This window comes from Rhinolophus sinicus, chromosome 17 (genome assembly GCF_057876585.1).
Source record: "Rhinolophus sinicus isolate RSI-liver-muscle chromosome 17, RSI-T2T, whole genome shotgun sequence".
In the NCBI taxonomy this organism is placed as follows: domain Eukaryota; kingdom Metazoa; phylum Chordata; class Mammalia; order Chiroptera; family Rhinolophidae; genus Rhinolophus; species Rhinolophus sinicus.
The window spans coordinates 60883016-60907754 of record NC_142517.1 but is presented as its reverse complement, the minus strand read 5'-3'; the positions used below and the strand labels follow the sequence as shown (position 1 = coordinate 60907754).

At 38.3% G+C, this 24739-nt stretch overlaps 1 protein-coding gene across 1 annotated transcript in view; it reads right to left on the bottom strand.

The window, feature by feature from the left end:
- ROPN1 (rhophilin associated tail protein 1) overlaps positions 1-22643 on the bottom strand; it is a 30447-nt gene extending 7804 nt beyond the window's left edge. Inside the window, exons 1-3 of the mRNA XM_019738945.3 lie at positions 22435-22643; positions 2295-2422; positions 390-507 (exon numbers count right to left, since the gene is read on the bottom strand). Of these exons, the coding sequence (XP_019594504.1) occupies positions 390-507; positions 2295-2410 (234 nt within the window). The 5' untranslated portion in view covers positions 2411-2422; positions 22435-22643. The remainder of the gene's footprint in view (positions 1-389; positions 508-2294; positions 2423-22434) is intronic.
- Between the last annotated feature and the right edge of the window lie 2096 nt (positions 22644-24739).

The following is a 24739-nucleotide window of genomic DNA, read 5'->3' as shown; positions in this document are numbered from 1 at the left end:
CACCTGAGATAACTGGGGAACTACAATATGCCTCCCTCCCCCCCAAAGTGAGACTGTCCTCATCTTGGTCTTGATCAGAAAAAGAGACACTGTCAAGGGACGTGGACCTGCACTTTCTGGAGAGAAGTGATTAGTGTCGCAGAGCCCCTAGACATTCTGCCAGCTTCAGGGAAATGTGGGATAACCCCACAGACAACTCAGCTTACTGCCCATGGTAATATTCCCGTTTCCCCACGGGAAGAGTTACTTTCAGTGCATGGCTTAGTGAACTTCAGCATGATGCTGAGTGGCCAGCTGACTTGGCAGGAGGATGGTGGGCTTCTGTCTGAACCTGCCCGCCCTCGACATTGTCCCTGCGTTCCCGCTCGATGCTGTCATATGGCCCTTACCCTAGAATGCAGGATCTTCAACAGGTCAGGTGTAAGCTCTGCCCAGGTAGACGAAGCAACGTGCTCAGACCGCTCTCTCTCTGGAGGAATCTCTCCACGGGACATAGCCCCAAAATAACTACAAGAAAAAAGTTTATTCATTGACAGCACATATGCAGGAAATTCTTACTTGTAATGAATTAAATAGAGTTTTTGTCCTGGAAATACTTTGTGGAGTTTTATGCTCTAAAATGCTGCAGGTTTGTAAGTCACACAAAACCATCTGCTAAGAGCTTTTCATGTCTGAAAAGATAGTGCATGCATGCTCTTAGGTCTTGCTGTCCTCTTTCACCGTAGTTGAACTACAAACTGATTCTTCATGGGTATCTAAAAAATGTACAGCACACAACATGACACAGGAGCAAGCCGGCTACAACAGTGGAGTGTTTTCTCACATAAATGTCAGGGACAATACCCAGAAATGTCATTTTTCTGGCTATACAACAGTAGCCCAAGAACAATAAAATGGAGTTTTAAACTATTGTATAGTATGAAACAGTCTGTCTGAGATGCCAGAAGAAATTAGTCTTCTGATGTTGCAGTTCAATCTTAGAGGTAATATATAAAATTGAGAATGGAAAACTAAACAGGCCTCATTACTAGCAAAGCAACCCCATTTATGTCTCTTTTTATGAGCACCACTGGTTTGTTTTCCTTTCATTTGTAAAAGCGTCATTGTGACTCAACCCAGCAACATGAGTGCACCAGCCAGGAGCCTCTGGAAGCCCCCCCCCCCCCCCCCCAGCCCGGAGACTCCATTGTGTGCCTTCTCAAGGTGTCCACATCTTCCCAACACCTGCTCAACACACCTACTCAACCTTATGCTGAGGACATGCTCTCTTCCCCCAACGCACCAGCTCCATCAACAGCCTCTGTTACTCCCCTTTCCCACTGAAACGCGAATAAGGAGGTCATCAAACAGTAAAAAGAGCTTGAAAAAGGTCTGGTAAGCTCCCAACTCCTGCCCAAGCCCCAGTCTGAAGCAGGCATTTTGTCTAACAAGCAATTTCAAAGCTGAGAGGCTTTCTGTAGAAAACTGTACCAATCCCGGCCAGTAGCTATTGTTTGGTAAGCTCCTTCCACTGAGCAGCCTTTGGGGGTCTCTCCCGACAGAGGGCACGTGTGTTTGAGGCACACCGTTTTCAGCCAGGCCAGGCGCTCCTCCTGCCCCCATCGCTGTTTTGCCTCCTTTCTCCAGAATGTAATGTGTACTGTGTGGACATCTTTACGTCGAGGGAACAAGTCAGTTCAAAGAAACACGAAAGAGAATGACAATTTTTCCAAAGACAAGATACAAAATGTCTCTGGTTATGGAAAGAGCGAGTTTTAACAGCAATGAAAAAAGGTTTCTCATGAAAGGAGTGAACAACCAGCTCGGACTGGTCCCAGTCCGTCCTGCGGGCTCATAGCAGCGCTCCCCTAGGTGCACTGCTGCCACCTAGTGGTGAGACCGGAGGACGAGGCCCTGGGCTGTAACCGGGAAAGGCCAGCTAAGCTCCAAGAGGATTCTGAACACTTCTTTTCACTGTGACAAGGTGGAGTGTGCGTGTGCTGGTGTGATGTGGTCATCTAAATCTTGCTGATTCGCCCAAGACACTTTGCCTATTGCCCTGGCGTCCTATTGCTCAGTCTAGTTCGCTTAAGGAAGGGCATCCCATCCTTGCCCAGTTTGATGGATTTGTATGTGGATTTTAAAGCATCAAAGCAATGTGAGAGCTGAACATCACAAAGATCATGCTCATCAGTCTGGACTTTCAGGCTGCAGCCATGACAACCTTCTCAGAGTTTTCCAAGACCTTCCCTCCTCCACCCCCACCTCCACCTTCAGTGGGAAGCAGGGGCTGGAGGTAAGAGAGGGGTACGTACTCGGCAGCCCACTGGATAAGATCCGGTGGCTGGGTCTGAATGGCGGCTTTGGTAAATTGCTTCAGCAATTCTGGCAGCTCCGGGGGAATGCATATTTGCTTATCCGTCTGAGGCATTGATACGTTGACCTATTGGCAGGGGAAAAAACACACAAATAAAATGGGAATCTTTGAATCACAAAATGACAGAAATCCTGGACAGAAGGGTGCCCAGCCTCTGTTTGCATCCTCGATATTGGGGAATTCATTAACTCACAAGGCAGATGCATTCTATTGTTATACAACTCTGAGGTTAGAAAGTGGTTTACTAACCCCTTTTTGTTGTAAATAATCTGTCCTTTACATAAAAATGCACACAATACTCGTTCATTAAAAAGTAGAGATTACCAAGAAATAAGCAAAAATATCCCCTAGTGATACACCAAAATATTGGATAGCTCCTTCCAGAATTTTTACAATGTAAATATATATCTGTATAAATAAAAATGGGGTCATCCAAAGCAGCTTATTTACTCAAAAGCACATCATGAATATCTTCCACGTCACACAACTCTCATTGGCCAAATAAGAATTATAGCAAAATTTACTCTGTTAATCCTCTATTGTTTGACATTAGGTTATCTCCAAATTAAAATAATCATTAAACAGCCATTTGATTAACATCTCTCTTTAAATCTGCATATACTTATCTACTCTAACTGTAAAAGGGAAAACTTGTACACATCACTCAATAAGTTCCAGGACAAATTGAAACAAAACATGAAAATCTATAAATGGCATACAACTGTACGTACAAACAACAGATTAAAAGATTTTGTCTGCTTTTAGTAGCAAATGAGTCTAGATATTCTGAAAAGCCCTCCCTATCTAACCTAGATGTTAGGCAAATCCCAGCAAACTATACCTTTTAAGTTGCCTTATTAAATGGCAAGAAATTGAGGGAAATCCTCAAGTGCCAAATAAAGTGAGAAAAGCAGAAAGCAGAATGGTAAGCAAATGGAGAAATTAGGGAGCAAATGTTGATGCTAGGAACTTGACCCTTTCAGACAAATGGTCAGGCAAATTGTGCACAGAGCAGGTCTTGGAACCACAAAAAGAAAATAGCTTTTTTCCTATTCATCGGGATTCTCTTATGCACCCCCTCCCGCTGAAACCTGAGACCCTCCAAGGCTCATACACCCTCAGTGTGAAAGAGTGGGACTAAAAATATCTGCCTACTGGCAGTGGGAAGGACACAGAAATCTGTCTCCATTGTTGCTTCTTACCCGCCGGGGTAAGACACTCTCCCACCAGTCTGTAGCCACAAACTAGGTCTAAGTTTTAAATTTATACCACCAGCCCAGTTGAAAATTCCCAAGACGAAAAATTAAAGTACCCTCAGGTTAGTGGTACTTCATTATCTTTCACTTTATGTTCTTTTATTTGGAGGAAGATGAGTATTATTTTTGGACTTTGTAAAAAGTCAAGTATGCATAGTAAAATTTTACAGGTAATTACCATAAAAGTAATATCATCACAAAACTAGTAGAGAAAAGGAATTAAAAACAACAACAGCAAAACAACTTGATCGATCCAAAAGAAGGTCAGAAAGGATAGGAGAAAGCATAGGAAAAGTAGGTGATACAAAAGAATAACGTGACAGGAAAGAATCCATAAATATCAGCAATCACAATAAAAAAGAAACAGTCTTAAATGTGCCAGTTAAAATACAGAAATTATCAGAATGGATTTAAAAGCAATCCAGCTCTATGCACATCTAAAAAGACATAAGAAGACGGAAAGACTGAAGATAAAGGATATATGGATAAATAGAAAAATAGCAAGTTGACATAGACATCTTAATACCAGACAAAAGAGACTTTAAGACAAAATGCATTAATATGAATAGAGAGGGTCACTACACAATGATGAAAGCTTCCACTGAGAAGATAGCACAGTTCCCAATGAGCATGCTACAGACATCACCATGGGTGCATCTCATGATGCTGGCTGGAAAGGCAATATATTATTTAGGGTTACATATATACGTCATAATCTTATAATAAAGAGCAAGGAGTGACAAACACAAATTCAGAATGGCGGTGATCCTGTGTCAGGGAGGGAGACGGATGTCATCAGGGAGATGCAACAGGCATCCCAACACTATTAGTGATGTTCCATGTCTTAAGCTGGATGGCAGCTACTAGATTTTTGTTTATTTTTATGTCCATACTTACATTGTGCATTTTATTTTGTATGTATGAAATATTTCATAATTTAAAAGGTTATATTACAATATTACAAGTTGATTGTCTCATAACTTCTCAATCCATTTTATCTAGCAAAGGGCATTGCCTTGTTTTGGAGATATATATATATATATATATATATATATATATATATATATATATCCAAAAAAAGTATACACATTTTTAAAAAGGTAAACTGTATTAAAATTGTAATACTCAATATATACCAATAAAAGATTAATACAAGTCACATGTGACTTCTACAATTATAAGAGGTGCTCAAAGTGGTTACCATCAGAGTCCAGACACTTCTGATTATGGCAAACTACTGCTTGAGCAACATTGACCAAAGTGTCCACTTGTATACATTATTTTGGCACCCCCAGTGTATACACACACACACACACACACACACACACACACACACACATTTAATTGTGGTAAAATATACATATCATAAAGTTTAACATTTTAACCACTTTTAAGTATGCAGTTCAGTGGTGTTCATTCACATTGTTGTGCAAGAGCTTGATGGCTGTCAACTTTTTATAGTGATATAAAGTTTACAACCATTTTACAACCATTCACAAATTTATAACAGTTGAAATTATGTTTAGAGACTGTTTGGATCAGTCAGTAAACGTCCAGATTTCAGTAATTATTGTTTTTGTGCTTAAAGTTTTTTACAGAGTATCTGCCAGCAGAGATGCTTATGTAGGATTTTCTTCCTTGACCATCATGTTAAAACCATAATTCTGATTACTGCTTTAATTACAATATATTATGGAGATAGACTTTTGTGAATATGTGTTTTAAATACGTAGTTCTTTGATTTAATTTGCTCTTATTTTTCACATTATTTTCTGCCAATAAAGGAGGTACGTGATGTTTTCATCATCATCACCATCATCACTTGTCTCTACTAAAACATAATTTTGTTTATTTTTAAGATTATGACTTGATTTATATATGTATTTATTCTTGGCTTTTTATGTAAAATATCCAAAATGTGATTCTTAATGGACATTTTGATGACATTATTTGTTTATAGAAATAAAGTTTCCTTCTAAAAACAAATAATAATGGAAAATAATTTCAATGGAAAATAATTTAATTGGTTCAATAAAGGACTGTAGGCCTTTAATATTTTATGGAAAATATTTTTCAAAATATTTTAACTATACTTGAGTGTAATATTTATATTTTGTAGAAAATCTAGAAGATTAATTATTAAATTAAATGATAATATTTCCAAAATTCCCCCTTATCAAATGCTTGCTTTTTCCAAAAAAATTGATTTAAAATATCTTAAGAAAATGGACCTCATTTTCTTTGAAAATTGATATGTTGTAGTCAAAAAGCCTACAGTCTCCTTTAGTACTTTGCATGTTATTTAGTTTCCCACCATAAAAATATGATTTAGAGCTAAATATAACAATTTTTATTAATATCTAATTATAATTGAATACTTTTTAGAGATTCACAAGACACACAGTAATCAAAAATATAAAGTTCAGTCCCTTATTAGGCACTATAGTGAGGATTATTTCAAATTTGGATTTGTTGCCCCGATAATTTTTTTCTTTGTCTGCTTAAATGTCTTATTTTCATAGAAAAGTTATCAAATGAAAAAATGGTGGCACATAAGTTATGCCAGAGCCTTAACAGAACACATCTATATTATACAGAGTTTCTTAAAAGAGCATTTCTTAAAATTTTTGGCCTCAGCAGCCCTTTACATTTTTAAAAGTTACTGAGGACCCTAAAGAACTTCTTAAAATGTGGATTCTATCTACCAGTATTTATCATTTCAGAAATTTTAAAATACTTATTTTTTTAAAGTCAAAATAATTTACATGTTAACATAAGTAACATTTTTATGAAAAATACTATAGTTTCCAGAAACAAGAAATCCATAATGAGAAATGAGACAATGTTTTACATTTTTGCAAATCTTTTAATGTCTGACTCAACAGAAGAAAGTGAGATAGATTCTCAAATTTACTTTGTGTTCAATCTGTTCTGATATCACACATCATGTAGCTTCTGGAAAACTTCATTGTATGCTCTTAAGAAAAAGTGAGAAAGACATATAATGTCTTAGTATTATTACAAAAATAGTTTTAACTTCATGGACTCTTACCCCACAAAGTCTCAAGGATCCTCAGAAGTCCCTGAACCACGCTTTGAAAACCACTGTTTTACGAAACCATTTACAACAGTATTTATAACTACAACAGTAGTTTACATCAGATTGGGTTCAAAAAGCTAATTGAAAGGTCACATAATTAAGAACTAAAGTCAAACATGTCTCTTACAATTATAGAATCACTCATTTCACCAACCTGCCTGGGAAATGACCGTGTTTGAGACCAAATGAAGTAAAGGAAATATAAAAAGGGCTACTCTGGAATAAAAAAAACTATTAGAAGATGCAATGATGACACTTTCCACAAGACTAATTAATCAGAGCATTGGCTTGCAGAGCGATGAATCTACAGATGTTAGTAATAATGTTCAGTTAACAGCACTAGTTAGAATCCCTGGAGATGGAATGCTTGGAAGAATATTGTTTTACCAAAAATTACCAAAACAAACAAGTAAAACCTAATCAGGGTGAGGTATTTGGAGTAGTAACTAAATACTTTAAAACAAGTAAGATTTTCTGGATTATGCAAGTGCAACGGTTTCTGTACTGGAAGGAAAGCTGTGATGACAGGAAGGTGGGAAGGTTTTACTTCATGTCTGTTCTCCATGTTCTGAACAGCTGAGATGCAAGGAAGATATTGTTTTGTCACATACAACTCTCTTCTGTATGTTCACCTGTAGATGTAAATTCTACAATAAACGACGTTACTAATAAAATCCAAGCCACTATGGTTCTGTCGGTCTGTTTTCAGCTTTACGTAAAGAAACAGTCTGATGCTTCCTACCTAGTTACCTATCAAAATAAAAGGCGTTTTTTTTTTTTTTTCTAGAGGTTCGGAGCTAAAAGAGGAATTTTTAAAAAATGTCACTGATCCTTAATGTAGAGTTGTTGAAGAGAGTTTATTGCCTTCAGAAAATTGGCTTACTTGATATTTTTGAGTACCAGAATGAATTTAATCAAAATTGTAAGGACTATGTGAAACTATAGTAAAGCATACCAACAATGCTCATCAATTCAAAGGAAATGTGAGGTTATAAAGTAGTTCAGTGGTAGTGGTAGTGGTGGTGGTGGTGGGGGGTAACTGATATTCTAACTTCAATCCTAAAGAAGCCTAGTGGCAAAACATCTGTTAAGTGTCACATTATTTGGAAATACATGATATAAAAAAGTTCAAGTACATTAGAAATCCACTCAAATTAGCACAAGAATTTCAATGAAAGAAAGAAGAGTTCAAATCATCCAAATTCTGGATAATAGTGAGAAAGGAATTGCTGTCAATTGGAGAAAAATCAATAAATACCCTTCTACCATTTGCTAAGATCCATCTGTGAGGCCAACTTTCTCCCTGATGGTGACTAAAAGAATTTCAAGAGAGCATCATTAAAAATTTTTGGTCAGGAACTGCATGTAGTCATTTTAACATAAAACTTAGTCTAAAACAAACTCATGATAAGAAAGCAAGCTTGATTTCTCCTTAAAAAGTTTTAAAATGTTTGGAAGTTTTATTCAAATTGAACATTTAATATCTCCACTCTTACTCTGTATTTTAGTTTTTATTATAATTATGTGATATACCTGTTGAATTTATTTCATGAGCTCCAGATAGACCTCCAATACCCTGCAGTTTACCCTGGCGTGCTTTACAAATAAACTCTGCTGTACAGTGTAGTGGCAAGTACTTCTGTTGAAAAACTTCTAACCTTTTTTTCAATCTTTTAAGACAATGTGTTATAGAAAAGATTCTGGTGGTTATTGAAATCAATTTCTGGTAAAATCTGAGATGTATATAATTTAAAAGGAATGTGCCTTAGAAAGTGAACTGTAAAAAAAACAACAACAAAAAACTGGCTGTTAAGGGAACGATTAGCTTCTAATTTAAATTATTCAACTTAAGTGTTGATTAGAAGCCAGGAAGAAAGTTTGAGACAAATTAGCAAAGCAGATAAACTTTTGATTGCAGAGAGATTTTGATTGCAGAGTTCACAGAATATCACACAGGCCAAAGCCACCTGGTACTTTCTAAAGAAAATGGGAAGCAAGAGGAAAAAAATAGGAACATCTAGCTAACCATTAACTTTCCTAGCGAGGCAGCATGGTAAAGCAGTGTAACTTTGTATTAGTTTATAAATAGGAGCTGGGATTCTCTCATGAGAATTAAAGTTGCTTCCTGGGGTTGGTAGAGGCAGGGGTCTTTAAAATTTGATATTTATAAAATACCAAAGCGCAAACAAGTTTTAAGATGGTCACGTGATTCTCAGATTCTAAGATTGTGATAGACTGTCAGTTTGAAAGAACCAGAAAAGTAGGCTTATATCAAGTTCGGCTTCATCTAATTGGCAATCACATTTGGACCCAGGTTATTCTGTAGGCCTTGCTCTATGGTTATTTTATATAACTGTAACAACACAATAGTCATCTTTAAGATATCAGCCAGTGCAGCACACTCCAACCTTGCATCACCTCTGCTCTCCATTTCCTTTGCTCTCGCTTCTTCAGTGACGTTTGCCATTTGCCATCCCCCCCCCCCGCCCCCGCAACATGATTCTATTTCTTAATCTCCTGTGTCTGACTTTCTGCTCAAGCCTGCGTCCCACCCAACTACTGTCCTCACTCTCAGGAGATGAAATCATTTCCTACCTGAAATCAAGGACGTTAGAACGAATTCACACTGCCATCCTTTGCCCCTTTGCCTGCCTCACTCTGTCTCTTTGATCTCATATTCTTCGCTCTACCTCTTAAGCTCTTGGTCCTTGTCTTGTCCAAGACCTAAGGAATCAGACTTTAACCATCACCCCTTCTACATTCTCCAGAAATTTTTCATGTTTTCTACCTCCCTGGCACCTTTTCTTCCATCAAATAGGCACAGTCTGGCCACCTCTTTAAAAAAAAAATTTTTTTTTTAAACCTTATTATCTTTCCAATGGTCTATTTTTCTTTTTCACGGTAAAACTTCCAAGTAACCTACAGATTAACTCCTTTTTTTCTCCACTTGATTCCCCCTTCCTTTAATCCCTTATAAGGCTTCCCATCTTGATGATTGTCCTGAAACTGCTTTCACAAATATAAATATCACCAAAGTTTCGCTGGCTGCAAAATCTAGCGATTTTCCCCATAACACTTATTCTTCTTGGCTTCTGTATTGCATTTGAGAAATTAATAACTCTCTCACGAAACACCTTGCTCCATTGAATAATGGTTATAGAGTCTTGTTTGTCCTAACTCTGTGCTATTCCTTTTTCATTTTTGTTCATTTTTGTCTCCATAATCACTTTGTAGAAGTATTTTTTTTTATTAAAGCTTAGTCCCTGGCTGTTTGTTTTATAAGCTATATATTTTTTCTCTCAAATAGTTGTTATAAATTTGGGTAAATGTTCCATGTGTATCTGAAAAGAATGTTTACTCTGCAGTTGTTGAGTGTAATGTTCTATATATCTCAAGAGGCTTAATTATGTAGTTCAAATCTTCTATATTCCCACTTACTTTTTTGTCTGCTCACTCTATCAGTTACTGAGAGAGCTGTGTTAAAATCTCCATCTATGAGGTGGTTTTGTCTATTTCTTTTTTCAGTTCTTTCAATTTTTGCTTGATAAATTTTCAAGCTCTGTTACGAGGTGTGTACATATTTAAGATTAAAAAAAAATCTTCCTATTGAATTGACCCTTTTATCATAATGAAATGCCCCTTTTTATGTGTAGTTTTATTTGTCTTAAAGTCAACTTGGTTTGCCAGCTTTCTTTTGTTTAACTTTTGCAAGGTATACTTTTGTCCAAACTTTCCTTTCAAATTTTTTGTGTCCTTTTGTTCAAATGTGTCTTTTGTGAATTACTGTAGAAAAACACACTCTGAAAATTTTGTCTGTCCATTGGATCATTTAGTCCATTTACATTTAATTTTTTTTAATCATTTTGTTTTCTATCATCTGTTTATTCTTTTCTTGTCTTTAAAAAGCAATTAAATATTTTTTACTATTTAATTTTTCTCCTCTATTAGCTTTTTAGTTATATATTATTTTATTATTCTTTTACCAATTACCCAAAAGTTTATGATTTGCATCCTTAATTATTAAGTCTACCCTAATACTTTTACTTCATGAATAATGAAAGTACCTTATAACAATTTATTTATTTATTATTTTTATTTTTTAACATTTTTTATTAGTTTCAGGTGCACAAAACAATGTAATAGAACAATTTAACTCAATATCCTTCTCTCACCCTTTGTACAATTGTTACGTTTATTTTATTTCTACATACATTATTGTGGTATGTGAAATTATTATTTTTAAATAGTCAATCTTAAATTATTTTATCTACTTATTTAAGCTCATGTGTTCTCCTTTTCTAACGGTCAGCATAAATTCCCTACTTCTCTCTGGGATCATTTTCTTTCAGTTTGAAGAACTCTAATGCTTTTAATGGGTTTGCTGGGGAAGAAATCTGTCGGTTTTTATTTATGTGAAATGTATTATTGTGCCCTTCTTTTTAAAATGACACATTCACTGAGTATAGAATTTCTAGGTTAGCATCTAATTCCTTTCAACACTTTAAGTATGTAATTCCCATTGTCTTTTGATCTCCATAGTTTGTTAAAAATAAGCCAAATGTATTTTTGTTGCTCCTTTGGAGGTAATGCTTCTTTTCCCCTCTGATTTTATGACTTTCTCTTTCTCTTAGATTTTCATTACTTTGATTAATTATGACATGCCCAGGTGTTCCTGGTTAGGGCTTGCTGAGCTTCTTGGATTTGTAGGTTGATGTATTTCATCAGTTTTCAAAAGTTCTTGAAATTACTCTCCAAATATTGACTCTACCCTTACATTCTGGGACTCCATTCTCTCTCTCTTTAACCTTCTGAGACTCTAATTATATCTATTTTAGACCATACGCTCTGTTATTTTCCCCATTTTTTCCCTCTGTAATTCAGTTTGGATATTTTCCATAGACCTGTCTTTGAGTTCGCTACTCATGTTTTCTGCTGTCCAGGCTGATGTTAAATCCATTCACTGAATTCTTAATTTCAGATATTGTATTTTTTGTTCTAGAATATCACGAGTTTTTATAGATGCAATTTCTGTGTTGAAATTCTCCATTTTTTCCATTTATGCATCTGTTCCATTGATTTTTCCTGAACATAATATTTGTAGTTATCTTAGAGTCAATGTCTGATAACTCCACTTGTTGAAACTACCTGTGGATCTGCTCTCTGATATCTTTTTTCTCTTGATTCTAGACATATTTTTCTGCTTCTATGTCTGCCCAGTGTTTTTTAATTATATGTCCGATTGTAGAAAACTAAAGTGCGTTTGGGTGCCTCACATTTCTAACCTGTCATGCCAGTGCTGTTTGACTATATCCCAATGAAGTCTCTCTGCAAGGGCCGAGTACAATCCTGAATCCACATCCAAAGGTGGCAAATGTCCCCAGGGAAGAAAATGGCTTGTGACCATCAAATGACCTTGGAAGGGCTCTGTATCCTTCTGAAATTTCAATCTAGTCCTCATTGCTTCTAAACCTCTCTGATGTCTTTACAATGCTTTTAAAAATGATTTTTCTAGCTCTTTTTAGTTGTTGCAGTGGGAGCTTTGAGCACCTGCAATCTATTATATTCTAGCTGGAGGTAGAGGCTTTTTGCTGGGGGATTTAAGCAGAGTTCTATGGTGATGACTCCCAAATCTCCAGTTGTAAACTCTCGACCATGCCACAGCCATATCTACCAGTTCCCCTTCCCCATAAAAGCATCCAAAACCAACTTCTTTCACACTTTCAATGCCTTAGTCTGGTACATTATGGCCATTTTTGATTAATCCTTCTCTTTCATTTCCCACTTCAGTCCTGATGAACTTTTAAAAAAATCTGTCAAGAAAGTAAAAAGGAATTCCCCCCACCTTTTTTTTTTTTTTTTTTTTTGGAAAGGCTTAAAGGCTTAATTTGATTCACAATATCTTCAATTTACAAATGAGAGATTTGAAGTGAAGTAATTGGCACAAGACAGCAGTTTATGTTGAAGCTGACCCAAGAACTCAGGTCTCCTTCATTGTTCTTTCCACACTGCACCACACTACCCCTCTCTGAATACGGCAATTACACATAATGGGTTTTCTCTAGGACAACCCCAGCTTCAAATATTATAATCTGTATACGATGGTCCCCATAAATCATTGAAATATCCTGGATATTCCCATTTGCATCACGAAAAGTACATTTTTAGAAACTTGAAGTAGAACAAAAATGATTTGTCAGAGTATATCCTAATGTTTTGTCCTGGAAATGCGGTCATTGTCTTTTAACCATACTCCACACAGTTGCAAAGAATGGAAGCATGCCCAGCAGAACACAGGATTAAAACAACTCATTGCACATTTATTATCTCATTTAATCCTTACAACAATTTATGGGTAGGTAGGTTTGAATATTATAATCATTTTCTCACTGTCAGAAAATTGAGACTTAGTTTTCCCGATAAAATGTCTTAACCACTCATATTATCACATCGCTCTCAAAGTCCTTAAGTGGATTTTCATTTCTTTGCTCATCAAAATGATGCCCTGTCTGACTTTCAAGCTCTCCACAATTTATCTTATTCATATTATCTTGCCTCTCCAACTTTATTTCACAGAAGTCTGGTTCTTTTTCTACCCTGGGCCAATTCGTGACCAAGCCAATCCAGCACTTGGATGCCAAAAGCAATATTACTAAGAGCAGTCCTACCTGACCTTCTCCTGTTTTTGAATAGTAGCTTTTGGCTCTATTATTAGACATTTTCCTCAAATTGCTTATATATTATGCTAGTACCACCTCTTGGAGGTCATGCGTTCCATATGTTTAGTATTTAGCAAGTGAACAATTACCAATTACCTCTAACTTAGGCATGCTCATATTTCAAACATTTCCCCATTTTCATATCATGGTCCACAAGGCCAAGGCTACCATTTACAGACTCCATGTTAACAGATGTGTTTCACGTCCCTTGACTTTGTGATCTGGCATATAAACCTGGGCTCACCGTAACCTTTTCTTTTATAACTATATGACAGTCTTTTTTTATCTTCAGAGTGAGCTTTCAGAATATTCCCACATCATTTTCAACTTTCACTTGTCCTCTCTACTTCTGATTTCATTGTAGCATCCCTGTGATCCCGGGATTCAAAGTATAAAAGGACTCTGAGGGATGAATGCATCAGAGTTTTCAATACAAGATCAGGGCTATGTTTCTGTCCTGTTTCCTTTACCATTCCTGATGATGTTCAACACTGTACTTGCCTTTTCCAACACAAAAACACCGCACTGCTGTCCTTCAGAGATCCACTAGGGCAGATTAAGCTCTAACTAAGAAGCACTCTTAAGAAGGAGGCAGGAGACCAGGATTCTGGACCTGGGCCTATCGCTGACGCATTATGTGATCCTGGGCAAATAATTAATAAAACCTGTGTGTCAGGAATAGTGCTGGATATGGGGATATAGAATTACATGAGTCCCACACCCTGCCCTAAGAGAGCTCAGGCTAGTAGAAGAGACTGATAGGAAAATCAGTAATTAAAACAGGGTATGATAAGTGTCAAGAAGTCTGAAGTAGATATAGGTAAACAGAAACTCCTAGATGAGGCAGCTAACTCATGTGGAGGTAGGAGGAGGAGGTCAGAAAACACTTTCCAAAGGGTTACAGTATTTGAACAGAGATTTGGGGAAGCCTGGTTTGTTCATTGCTGTATCCCCGGCCCCCAGAGCAGGGTCAGTTACAGAGTAGGTTCTCACTAAGCATCTGTTTATCAATGAGAGCAAGGAGGAAATTCTTTGTGGCTCGGACTACTTCGATAAAGGTGTGGAGGTGTCAGAGGACATGGTGAATTTAGGAAACTGAGTAATTATGGAGTAGACAAAGGGGGAGTGGTTGGGCCTAAGGCTGGAAATGTAGCCCAAGACCAGAATATAAAAGGGCCGGTATGCCATGGGAAGTCTTTCGAACGTCATATGAAATGCAATAGGGAGCCACTAGAGGATTTAAGCACTAGAGCCTGACAATGAGACTTTATCGCTAGCATATGCCCCTGTTATCAATTTATTGCCTTAAATATTTCTCCTTTGTCAGATGGCATAATGTTAAGCTTCCTGAACGGAGGTCCCTGGAGAGATACTGGAGGAGGAAGGGGTTTCTCTTGTGAGTTCCATATACATAGTCTTCTTGCTAAGCCCAGGAACATGCAGTCTCTCCAGTGCTGGGACCCTGCAGTGCACAGCATCTGCAGTATGTGATCTCTACAGCAGCGCCCAGCAGCCAGCAGTGCCCGGCTTCCCTGGCACTTCTCTTGGGAAGCTTTGTAGCAGAGTGCAGCCACTGAGTCAGTCACCTTTGCAATGAATGGCTTCTCTGGCATCCCAGACAGTAGATTTCTGCCTCCCTGGCACCTCAGCCATTTCTCTGCCATCCAATTGTGGGCAGAAAAAGGCATTCTGTGGAAAGTAATTTCACAGGGTGATCTGATTATAAATTCCTAACTGGGCAGGTCATGGTGGGTAGTCAAGCCCCAAGCATGTATCTTTTTAGTGAAAGGTTTTAAGCCAGCTCTGTCTATTGTTTTTGTGCATCTAGGTTAACACCTTTGAAATACCAGAAGTAATACCCCTCGAAGGGGGTATGAACCCTCAAGAGAGCACATAATCTTGTTAACTAACTTGTCATCCAATCCCTGCCTTGCTTTCTCCCGTCTTCCTTATGTTCCCTCCTTAATTTCAAACGCATAAAACAAGCTGCAAAACTGTTATTCTCTGCAGTATTTGAGATCTTGCTCCCTGGCATTTTTGTCAATTTGACTCAAATAAAGTCTTATAAAAATTCTCTACAGGTTTGATGTTTCTTTCTGCAACACAATGAACTGTGGTCACACCCTCTGCAACAAGCTCCTGGGAGGTTGTCTCTTTTTTGGATGATCTATCTGAAGGGTCATGGTTGTTCCTTTATGTCTGTGATTCCTGTATACTTTTTTAAAAAAGCCTTTTATTTAAAATATAGCTAACGTACAATATTATATACGTTTCAGGGGCACACCATAGCTGTTCAACATTTATAGACCTAAAGAAGTGATCATGATTAAGTCCAGCAACCCTGTGACACCGCACCATGCTATCACAATAGTATTGACTATTCCCTATATTCCCGATGCTGCATTCCTATGACTCATTTGTTTTACACCTGAAAATTTGGAGCACTCATTGCCCTCCTCTCCTTTTTAATTTTTAAATTACAATTGACATTCAATATTATTTTATATTAATTTCAGGTGTACAGCATAGTGGTTAGACATTTACATAATATGAGAAGTGATCCCCCTGACTAGTACCCACCTGGCACTATACATAGTTATTACCATATTATTGACTATATTCCTTATGCTGTAATTTACATCCCCATGACTATTTCGTAACTACAGATTTGTGCTTCTTAATCCCTTCACCTTTTTCACCCTGCCCCCCAACCCTCTCCCATTTATTACCCCAATATATCTAGTACCCACCTGACACCATACATAGTTATTACAATATTATTAACTATATTCCTTATGTTATACCCATGACTACTTTGTAACAACTAATTTGTATTTCTTAATCCCTTCCCCTTTTTTCACCCACCCTCCCAACCCTCCACCATCTGGCAACCATCAAAATGTTCTCTGTATCTATGAATTTGTTTTTGTTTTGTTTATTTATTTTGTTCTTTAGATTCCACATAAAAGCAAAATCAGATTCCATCTGTCTTTCTCTGTCTCATGCCTCACTCTGCAAAATATCTTCCAGGTCCATCCATGCCACCACAGATGGCAAGGACCCATTCCCTTTCATGGCTGAGCAATATTCCATTGTATATATGTTCCACCTCCTCTTTATCTATTCTTCCATTCACAGACACCCAGGCTGCTTCCACATTTTGGCCATTGTAAACAATGTTGCAATGAACATATGGATGCACATGTGCCCTCAAAGTAGCATTTGGGTTTCTTCAGGTAAATACCCAGAAGTGGGATTACTGGGTCCTTCTTTGACACTTGTTTTTCTCTCTTTGTTTCTTTGCCTTTGCTTCAAAGTCTATTTTGTCTGGTACAGATATGGCTACTCCGCCTTTTTTGTGGTTGTTTCCATTTTACTGAAATATCTTTTTCCATCTCTTTATGTCTGTGTGTGTCTTTCAATCTGAAGTGATTCTCTTGTAGGTAGCATATGTAAGGGTTGTGTTTCCTTATCCATTCAGCCCTCCTATGTCTTTTAATTGGAGTATTTAATCCATTTATATTGAAAGTAATTGTTGATAGCTACGTTCATCAAAATGTTCTCTGTATCTATGTATTCATAATTATGATTTTTTCCCCCATTTTAAAGATGTCCCTCTAACATTCCTTGTAATACTGGTTTGGTGGAAATGAACTCCTTTAGCTTTTTCTTGTCTGGGAAACTATCCATCCTCTGATTTTAAATGATAGCCTTGCAGGGTAAATTACCCTTGGCTTTTTGGTCCTTGCTTTTTATCACATTGAATATTTTGTGCCAATCCCTCTGGCCTGCAAAGTTTCTGTTGAGAAATCAGCTGACAGTCTTATGAGGGCTCCCTTATAAGTTGCCTTCCTCTTGCTGCTTTTAGGATTCTCGCTTTGTCTTTAACCTTCACCATTTTAATTATAATGTGTTTTGGTGTGGGCCTGTTTGGGTTCATCTTGTTTGGTACTCTCTGTGCTTCCTGGGCTTGCATATCTATTTCTTTCACCAGGTTAGAAAAGTTTTCTGTCATTTCTTCAAATAGGTTCTCAATCCTTTGCTTTCTCTCTTCTCCTTCTGGTACCCCTATGATGCAAATGTTGTTATGACTGATGTTGTCCCAGAGGTCTCTTAAACTATCCTCATTTTTTAAAATTATTTTTTTCTTTTTGCTGTTCCAATTGGGAATTTCTGCTACTTTGTCTTCCAAATTGATTCGATCCTCTGCTTCATCTAGTCTGCTGGTGATTCCTTCTAGTGCATTCTTCATTTCAGTTATTGTATTCTTCACTTCAGACTGGTTCTTTTTTATGGTGTCAATATCCTTTTTTATGCTTGTTATCTTTTTGTTAAAGTTCTCATAACTATTGTCTTGAACTCTGTCTCTTGTAGGTTGCTTGCCTTGATTTCATTTAGTTATTTTTCTGTACTTTTCTTCTATTCTTTTATTTGGGATGTTTCTTTGTGTCCTCATTTTTGCTGCCTTTTTGTGTTTGTTTCTATGTATGAGGTAGATCTGCTATGTCTCCCAGTCTTGGCCGGGTAGCCTTATGTAGTAGGTGCCCTGGCACAGTCTCCCCGGTCACCTGCTCTGGGTGCTCCAGGAATTTTCCTTGTGTGGGTTGTGTGTGCCCTCCTGTTATAGTTGAGCGTTGGTTGCTATTGGCATGTCAGCAGGTGGGATTCACCCTCAGGCTGATTGGCTGTGGATTTGGCCATGTCCACAGCTTATGGGCTGCTGTGCAGGGGGCTTACCCCACTGAGTGGGTCACCCCAGCAGGCTCTGGTGCCTGTTGAGACTACCCTTTGAAATAGATGACCAGGTGGATGGTGGCACCACAGTAGAAACGGAGAAGACTTAAGGAGGGGCAGGTCAAATTCTCCACTCAAGTTCCCTTATACTCTCAGGAGTTCCATGCACTTTTTTCTCTTTGTCAATTATAGTTGACATTCAATATTAGTTTATATTAGTTTCAGGTGTATAGCTTAGTGATTAGACATTTATATAATTCAAGAAGTGATCCCCCAATAAGTCTAGTACCCACCTGACATCATACATAGTTATTACAATATTATTGACTATATTCCCTATACTGTACTTTACATCCCCATGACTATTTTGTAACTATCAATTTATACTTCACCTTTTTCACCAAGTCCACTAAACCCCTTCTATCTGGCAACCATTAGTTTGTTCTCTGTATCTATGAATCTGCTTGTTTATTTTGTTCTTTATACTCCACATATAAGCGAAATATGGTATTTGTCTTTCTCTAACTTATTTTACTTAGTGCAATACCCTCTAGGTCAATCCCTGTTATCACAAATGGTAAGATTTCATTCTTTTATATGGCAGAGTAATATTCCATTGTATATATGTACTACATCTTCTTTATCCAATTGTCTATTGACGGACACTTAGGTTGCTTCCACAACTTGGCTATCGTAAATAATGCTGCAATGAACATAGAGATGCATTGTATATCTTTTTGAATTAGTGTTTTGGATTTCTTTGGATAAATACCCAGAAGTGGAATTGCTGGATCATGGGTAGTTCTACTTTTAATTTTTTGAAAAACCTCTATACTGTTTTCAATAATGGCTGCACCATTTTGCAGTCCCACCAACATTGCATGAGGGTTTCCTTTTCTCCACATCCTTGCTAACACTTGCTATTTATTTGATAATAGCCATTTTGACAGGTGTGAGGTGATATCTCATGGTGGTTTAATTTGCATTTCTCTGATGATTAGTGCATGATTGAGCATACTTTCATATGTCTATGAGTCATGCGTATGTCTTCTTTGGAGAAATGTCTATTAAGGTCCTCTGCCCATATTTTAATTGGATTTTTTTTGGTGTTAAGTTTTATGAGTTATGTATAAATTTTGGATATTGACCCCTTATAGGATGTTTCATTGGCAAATATCTTCTCCTATTCAGTAGATTGTCTTTTAATTTTATTGATGGTTTCCTTTGCTGTGCAAAAACTTTTTAGTTTGATATAGTCCCATTTTATTTATTTTTTATTTTGTTCCTCTTGCCTGAGGAGATATATCAGAAAAAAATATTATTAAGAACAATGTCAGAGTTTACTGCCTATGTTTTCTTTTAGGAGTTTTATTGTGTTAGGTCTTACATTTAAGTCTCTAATCCATTTTGAGTATATTCTTATATATGGTGTAAGAAGGTGGTCTAGTTTCTTTTTCTTTCTTTTTTTTTTCTTTTTGCATGTACCTGTCCAGTTTCCCCAACATTATTTACTGAATAGACTGTCTTTACCCCATTGTATATTCTTGCCTCCTTTGTCATAGATTGACCATATCAGCATGGATTTATTTCCGGGCTCTCTATTCTGTTCCATTGATCTGTGTGTCTGTTTTTATGCCAGTACCATGCTGTTTTGATTACTATGGCCTTGCAGTATAGTTTGATATCAGGTGGTGTGATTCCTCCAACTTTGTTCTTCTTTCTCAAGATTGCTGTGGCTATTTGGGGTCTTTTGTGGTTCCATATAAATTTGAGGATTATTTGTTCTAGTTCTGACACCTACTAGGACCCCAGTTTTGCTACATTTAATGGACAATTATGTTGGAGTGATCTCTTAGAGGCTCATCCCTTTTAAAAAAATAATCTGAATGATGTAATATTTAAGTCTCTACCATGTTTATTTGAAAACGATATTATAATCATCAAAGAACTCTGAGATTCCAAAAACATTTATGTATTTTGTGTAAACATTAAATAGTTCATAAACATGTATACAGATGCTAAAAAAGTGCAACCAATTTCTTAATATTAATTTCATATCTTGCTACTTCACTGAATTCATTTATTAGTTCTAATAGTTTTTTGGTAGAATATTTATGGTTCTCTCTCTATAGTATCGTGTCATCTGCAAATAATGATAGTTTTACTTCTTCCTTTCCAAGTTGGATGCCTTTTATTTCTTTTTCTTGTCTGACTGCTCTGGTTAGGACTTCCAGTACTATGTTGAATAAAAGTGGTGAAAGTGGACATCCTTGTCTTGTTCCTGATTTTAAGGAAAACACTTTTAGCTTTTCCCCATTGAGTGTGATGTTAGCTGTGTTATTAGGTCATAGATGGCCTTCATTATGTTGAAGTATGTTCCCACTATTCACACTTTGCTGAGAGTTTTTATCCTAAATAGATGCTGGATTTGTCAAATGCTTTTTCTGTATCTATTAATATGACTGTATGATTTTTTCCATTTTGTTTATGTGGTTTCTCACACTAATTGATTTGCGGATTTTGAACCAAACTTGCATCCCAGGAATAAAGTCTACTTGATCACGGTGTATAATATTTTTAATGTATTGCTTAATTGGGTTTGCTAACATTTTGTTTAAGATTTTAGCATCTATGTTTATCAAGGATATTGGCCTATAATTTTCTTTTTTGTGTGATGTCTTTGTCTAGTTTGGGAATCAGGGTAATGGTGGCTTCATAAAATAAGCTTGGGAGCTTTCACTCCTATTGAATTTTTGGGGGAATAGTTTAAGAAAGATTAGTGTTAATCCTTCTTTGAATGTTTGGTAAAATTTACCTGTGAAACCATCTGGTCCAAGACTTTTGTTTATCTGGAGTTTTTTGATTACTGATTTGATTTCATTAGTAGTAATAGGTCAGTTCAGATCTTCTGTTTCTTCTTAATTTAATCTTGGAAGATTATGTGTTCCTAGGAATTTACCCACTTATTGTAGATTGTCCAATTTTTTGACATATTCCATGTACTTTTAAGCCACAGAGACTTAGAATCATAGGCTCCTTAGTTTGGAGAATCTGCAAAGCCCAACTTTTCTGTGTTTGAGTAACATGGACCATTTGGGTTCACATCAGATAAAAGAAGTGGGGAAAGGTCCATTCTACCTTAACAGTCCATGATTCCAATGTTTTGTAAAATTCTTTTCCATTCTTAAAGCTCTCAGTATAGTAGACCTTCCTCAATTATCCATTTGAGCTCCCTCTCCCCCAGCTCTTAAAATTCAACAGATTGCCTCTTTTTGAAACCCACATCCCTCCCAATGTGGAGTTCTGGCCAACACATACATGCTGAGTGCTGAAGAATATAGATCTAATCAAATATGGAATATAGATTTGTTTCTGAAATTTCTCATTTGGTTTTACCAGTGTGGGCTAAACAGGCCTCCGGTTCTATAAATGAGAGGTTCCAGTTACACGAATGAAAGGCTCCAGACACCAGGATCTCAGAGGCAGTTTCTATGAACAGGTCTTAGAACCCAGGACCAGGCAACTTATGTACTTGTCTAGGTTTAGAATAGGCAGTGGTAGGTTTGGGACACGAGGTTACCCTCGCTTGGAATGCACTCCTCACCTTTTCAGAGGTTCTTCAGATCTCAGCTCCGCTTTCCCTGAGTTCTCTGTCAGTTCCATCACACCTTCTCAGAGCACCACTTACCCAACTCACCTTGGCAATACTTGGCTTCAATTTTACATTACTTGCATGATTCTTTGATTAACACCTTGCCTCCCCCCATGAGTCGTAAACTTGAGGGCAGGGACAGTCAATTTCTGCTCACTATAGAATCCCCAAGGCCTAGCTGGGTGCCTGGAATACAGTCAGTGCTCAATAGATATTAGGAAAATCAATCAACGATAGCAGTTTATAAAGTGCTAGTCATGCCCACTGGTCCTGATGACAATCCTCCCCGTAGGTATTCTTATGTCCACGTTACAAATGAAAAAGCAGAGGTGTGGCTAGTCAGTGGGGGTTCTGATCCCACATTCTGTTGTTTCCAAATCACTGTCCTCTATGTAAGAAATCATAAAATAGTTCTGGGTACAAAATATACATATGGTATGGGCAGAGAGCAATCATCATCCATGGCCATATTCCCTTAAAGATCAGTCCTCTCCTCTTGCTCTGTGAACAGGGATTCAGAATCCAGGTGGGCTCATGGCAGGACTCTTCCCTCAGACCTGTGCAGCCCTCTGGGAGCTCACGGGGTTCCCCTCCCTCCACTTCCCCTTCGGGGTTGCTACCTGACGCTCGCTCCCAAACGAGCGGTCTGGCCCGGCCTCCGGGGAGAAGTGTGAAGAAAGATCCAGTGGCACTCTTCACAGGGGGAAGGCAGCAAAACTTGGGCTTGGGCGGGGGGGAAAAGGGCGGTACCGGCGTCGGCCCGGGGCAACAGCAGACGCGGGGCGAGGCCACGCTTTGTTAGCGCTTCACCTTAGCCTGGCAACCCCAACGCAGCTGCACCCTGGCAACCGCATTGGAGGAGCCCGGGTGCTACGTCACAGAGCCGCAGCCCCGCCCCCCGCCCCCTCCCCCCGGCCCACACCTATCACCCCGCCTTACCCCACTCGGCCACTACCTCCCACCGGGTCTAGGTTACTAGTGTCCCGCCAAGGCGGGTTTGGGAGAGACCGGGAACTGCTTGGGGGTTTGCCAGTGGCGGGAAGACGACAGGGCCTGGTGGTTTAAGGATGGGGATGGGGCGTTAGGAAACCTGGGGGAATGCGTGGCAATTTACAGTGGGCTTTCGTACATTAGAGAGTGGAAATGGAGGAGCTTAAAATGATCTTCTGGATTGAGGAAAGGGGGCAGGTGAGGAGAAGCCCTTGGGAATAACAGTCGCAAGCATTTCTGCAGGGCTTTTTCTCGTTGTTGTTGTTGTTGTGGCTCTGCCAGAACGATGCATGACTCGTATTAACTCACTTAATTATGCTCACCCCTGAGGCAAGCACTGTTAGTATCTGCATTTACAGAGGCGGAAACAGGGCAGAGTGTCAAGTAACTTGCCTAAGATCACAGTTAGCAATGACAGAGTAGACACAGACAACAGCATAGTGGTTACCAGAGGAAAAGAGGGTAGGGGGGAAGCAGAAAAAGGTGAAGGAGGTCAAATATATTGTGACAGAAGATTTGACTCTAGGTGGTGAACACACAATGCAATGTACAGATGATGTATTATAGAATTGTACACTTGAAACCTATATAATTTTATCAACCAATGTCGCCCAAATAAATTTAGTTAAGTCATAGAGTTAGGATTTGAACCCACCGTTCTGTGGTTCTAGGTTCCTTCACCTCTATAATGCTCAGAAAGGGGACAGAGTTTGTGTGGATCAGAGCAGAGCTCCAGATGCCCTAGCCGACAAGAGAAAGAAGGAAAATATTCACCTTGTAGAATGGCATCAAAGTCTCATAGTAACTCTGTAGGTAGGTATTTACATTCCTTCTAGAAATAAGAAACAGGCTCAAAACTTTGAGAAACTTGACTCGTCAAACAGCTGGCAGGCAGTAGGGCCAAATATGACTCCAGGTCTTCTGATTTCAAGATTTTGCTTTTTTTAAACTCCTAAGGAAGCAAGAAAAAGCCCTATCTTTCTCTGTTACACACTTTATCAGTTACACCCAATTTTTTTAAAAAGGTGCCCATTGCACAATCCAATCTTTCAATCCATTTGTACAGTACTGTGCACTAGTCTAAATCAGTGAGTTCATCTAGGGTCTTCAAAGGTTTCTCTAGTTGTGAGATGAAAGCCATTGTCTCTCCTTAAAGCAATTTCAAGCATCAGTGAACAATTCAGAGAGCTGGTTTATGTATGCAGAGGGCTTTTCAGAGACTGCTGCCGTCCATTTGTAAAGGGCCCAGTCTGTTGGCCTTTGTCAAAGTCTTCCAGGTTCTTACACACCTGGAGAATTCTGGATGATCTGGGGAAAGCCACTAACCCACAGGTGATTTGGGGATAAAAGAAACCTAACCCCTGGCCATCACCTGCTTTCCTGTTACCAGGCTTTGGTGTAGGCACTTATCCAGCAGTGTGTGCCTTAGGACTGGAGTGGGGAGACTAGAAATTTGAGGGCTGTAGGTGTATCTTCCAGGAGAAAAAGGCCACTGGGGTCTGTTCTGTATGTGCCTGAGGGAAGAGATTGTGCTGGTCTCTTCCTGCCTGCCTGCACAGTAAGTGATACAGACAGGAAGGAGTAATGATCTTCACGTAGAAGAAGGGGTGTTTCCGGCAAAGCAGCAGCCAGCTGGAGATGCAAGATGGAAAACAGAATTTTAGTGTGGCAGGTTAAATAAAAAAGAGGAATTTCATGATACTGTCTGACTGAAGTGATCTAATGTCTGTCTGCAGGAGGCCAGGTTGAGGGGCACAGGTGAGGTTATCCTTGATCTATCGGTCAATGAATAAGACAGAACATAGTGAGGAGAATGACTTTACAATGAAGTGATCATCCCAAACTTCAGGAAAGTTGCTTTCTTCTGAGAGCAGGGGCCTGGGAGAGGGAAGAGCACATAGATGTGACTGGTGAACTAGCTCTTGGTGTGGATGG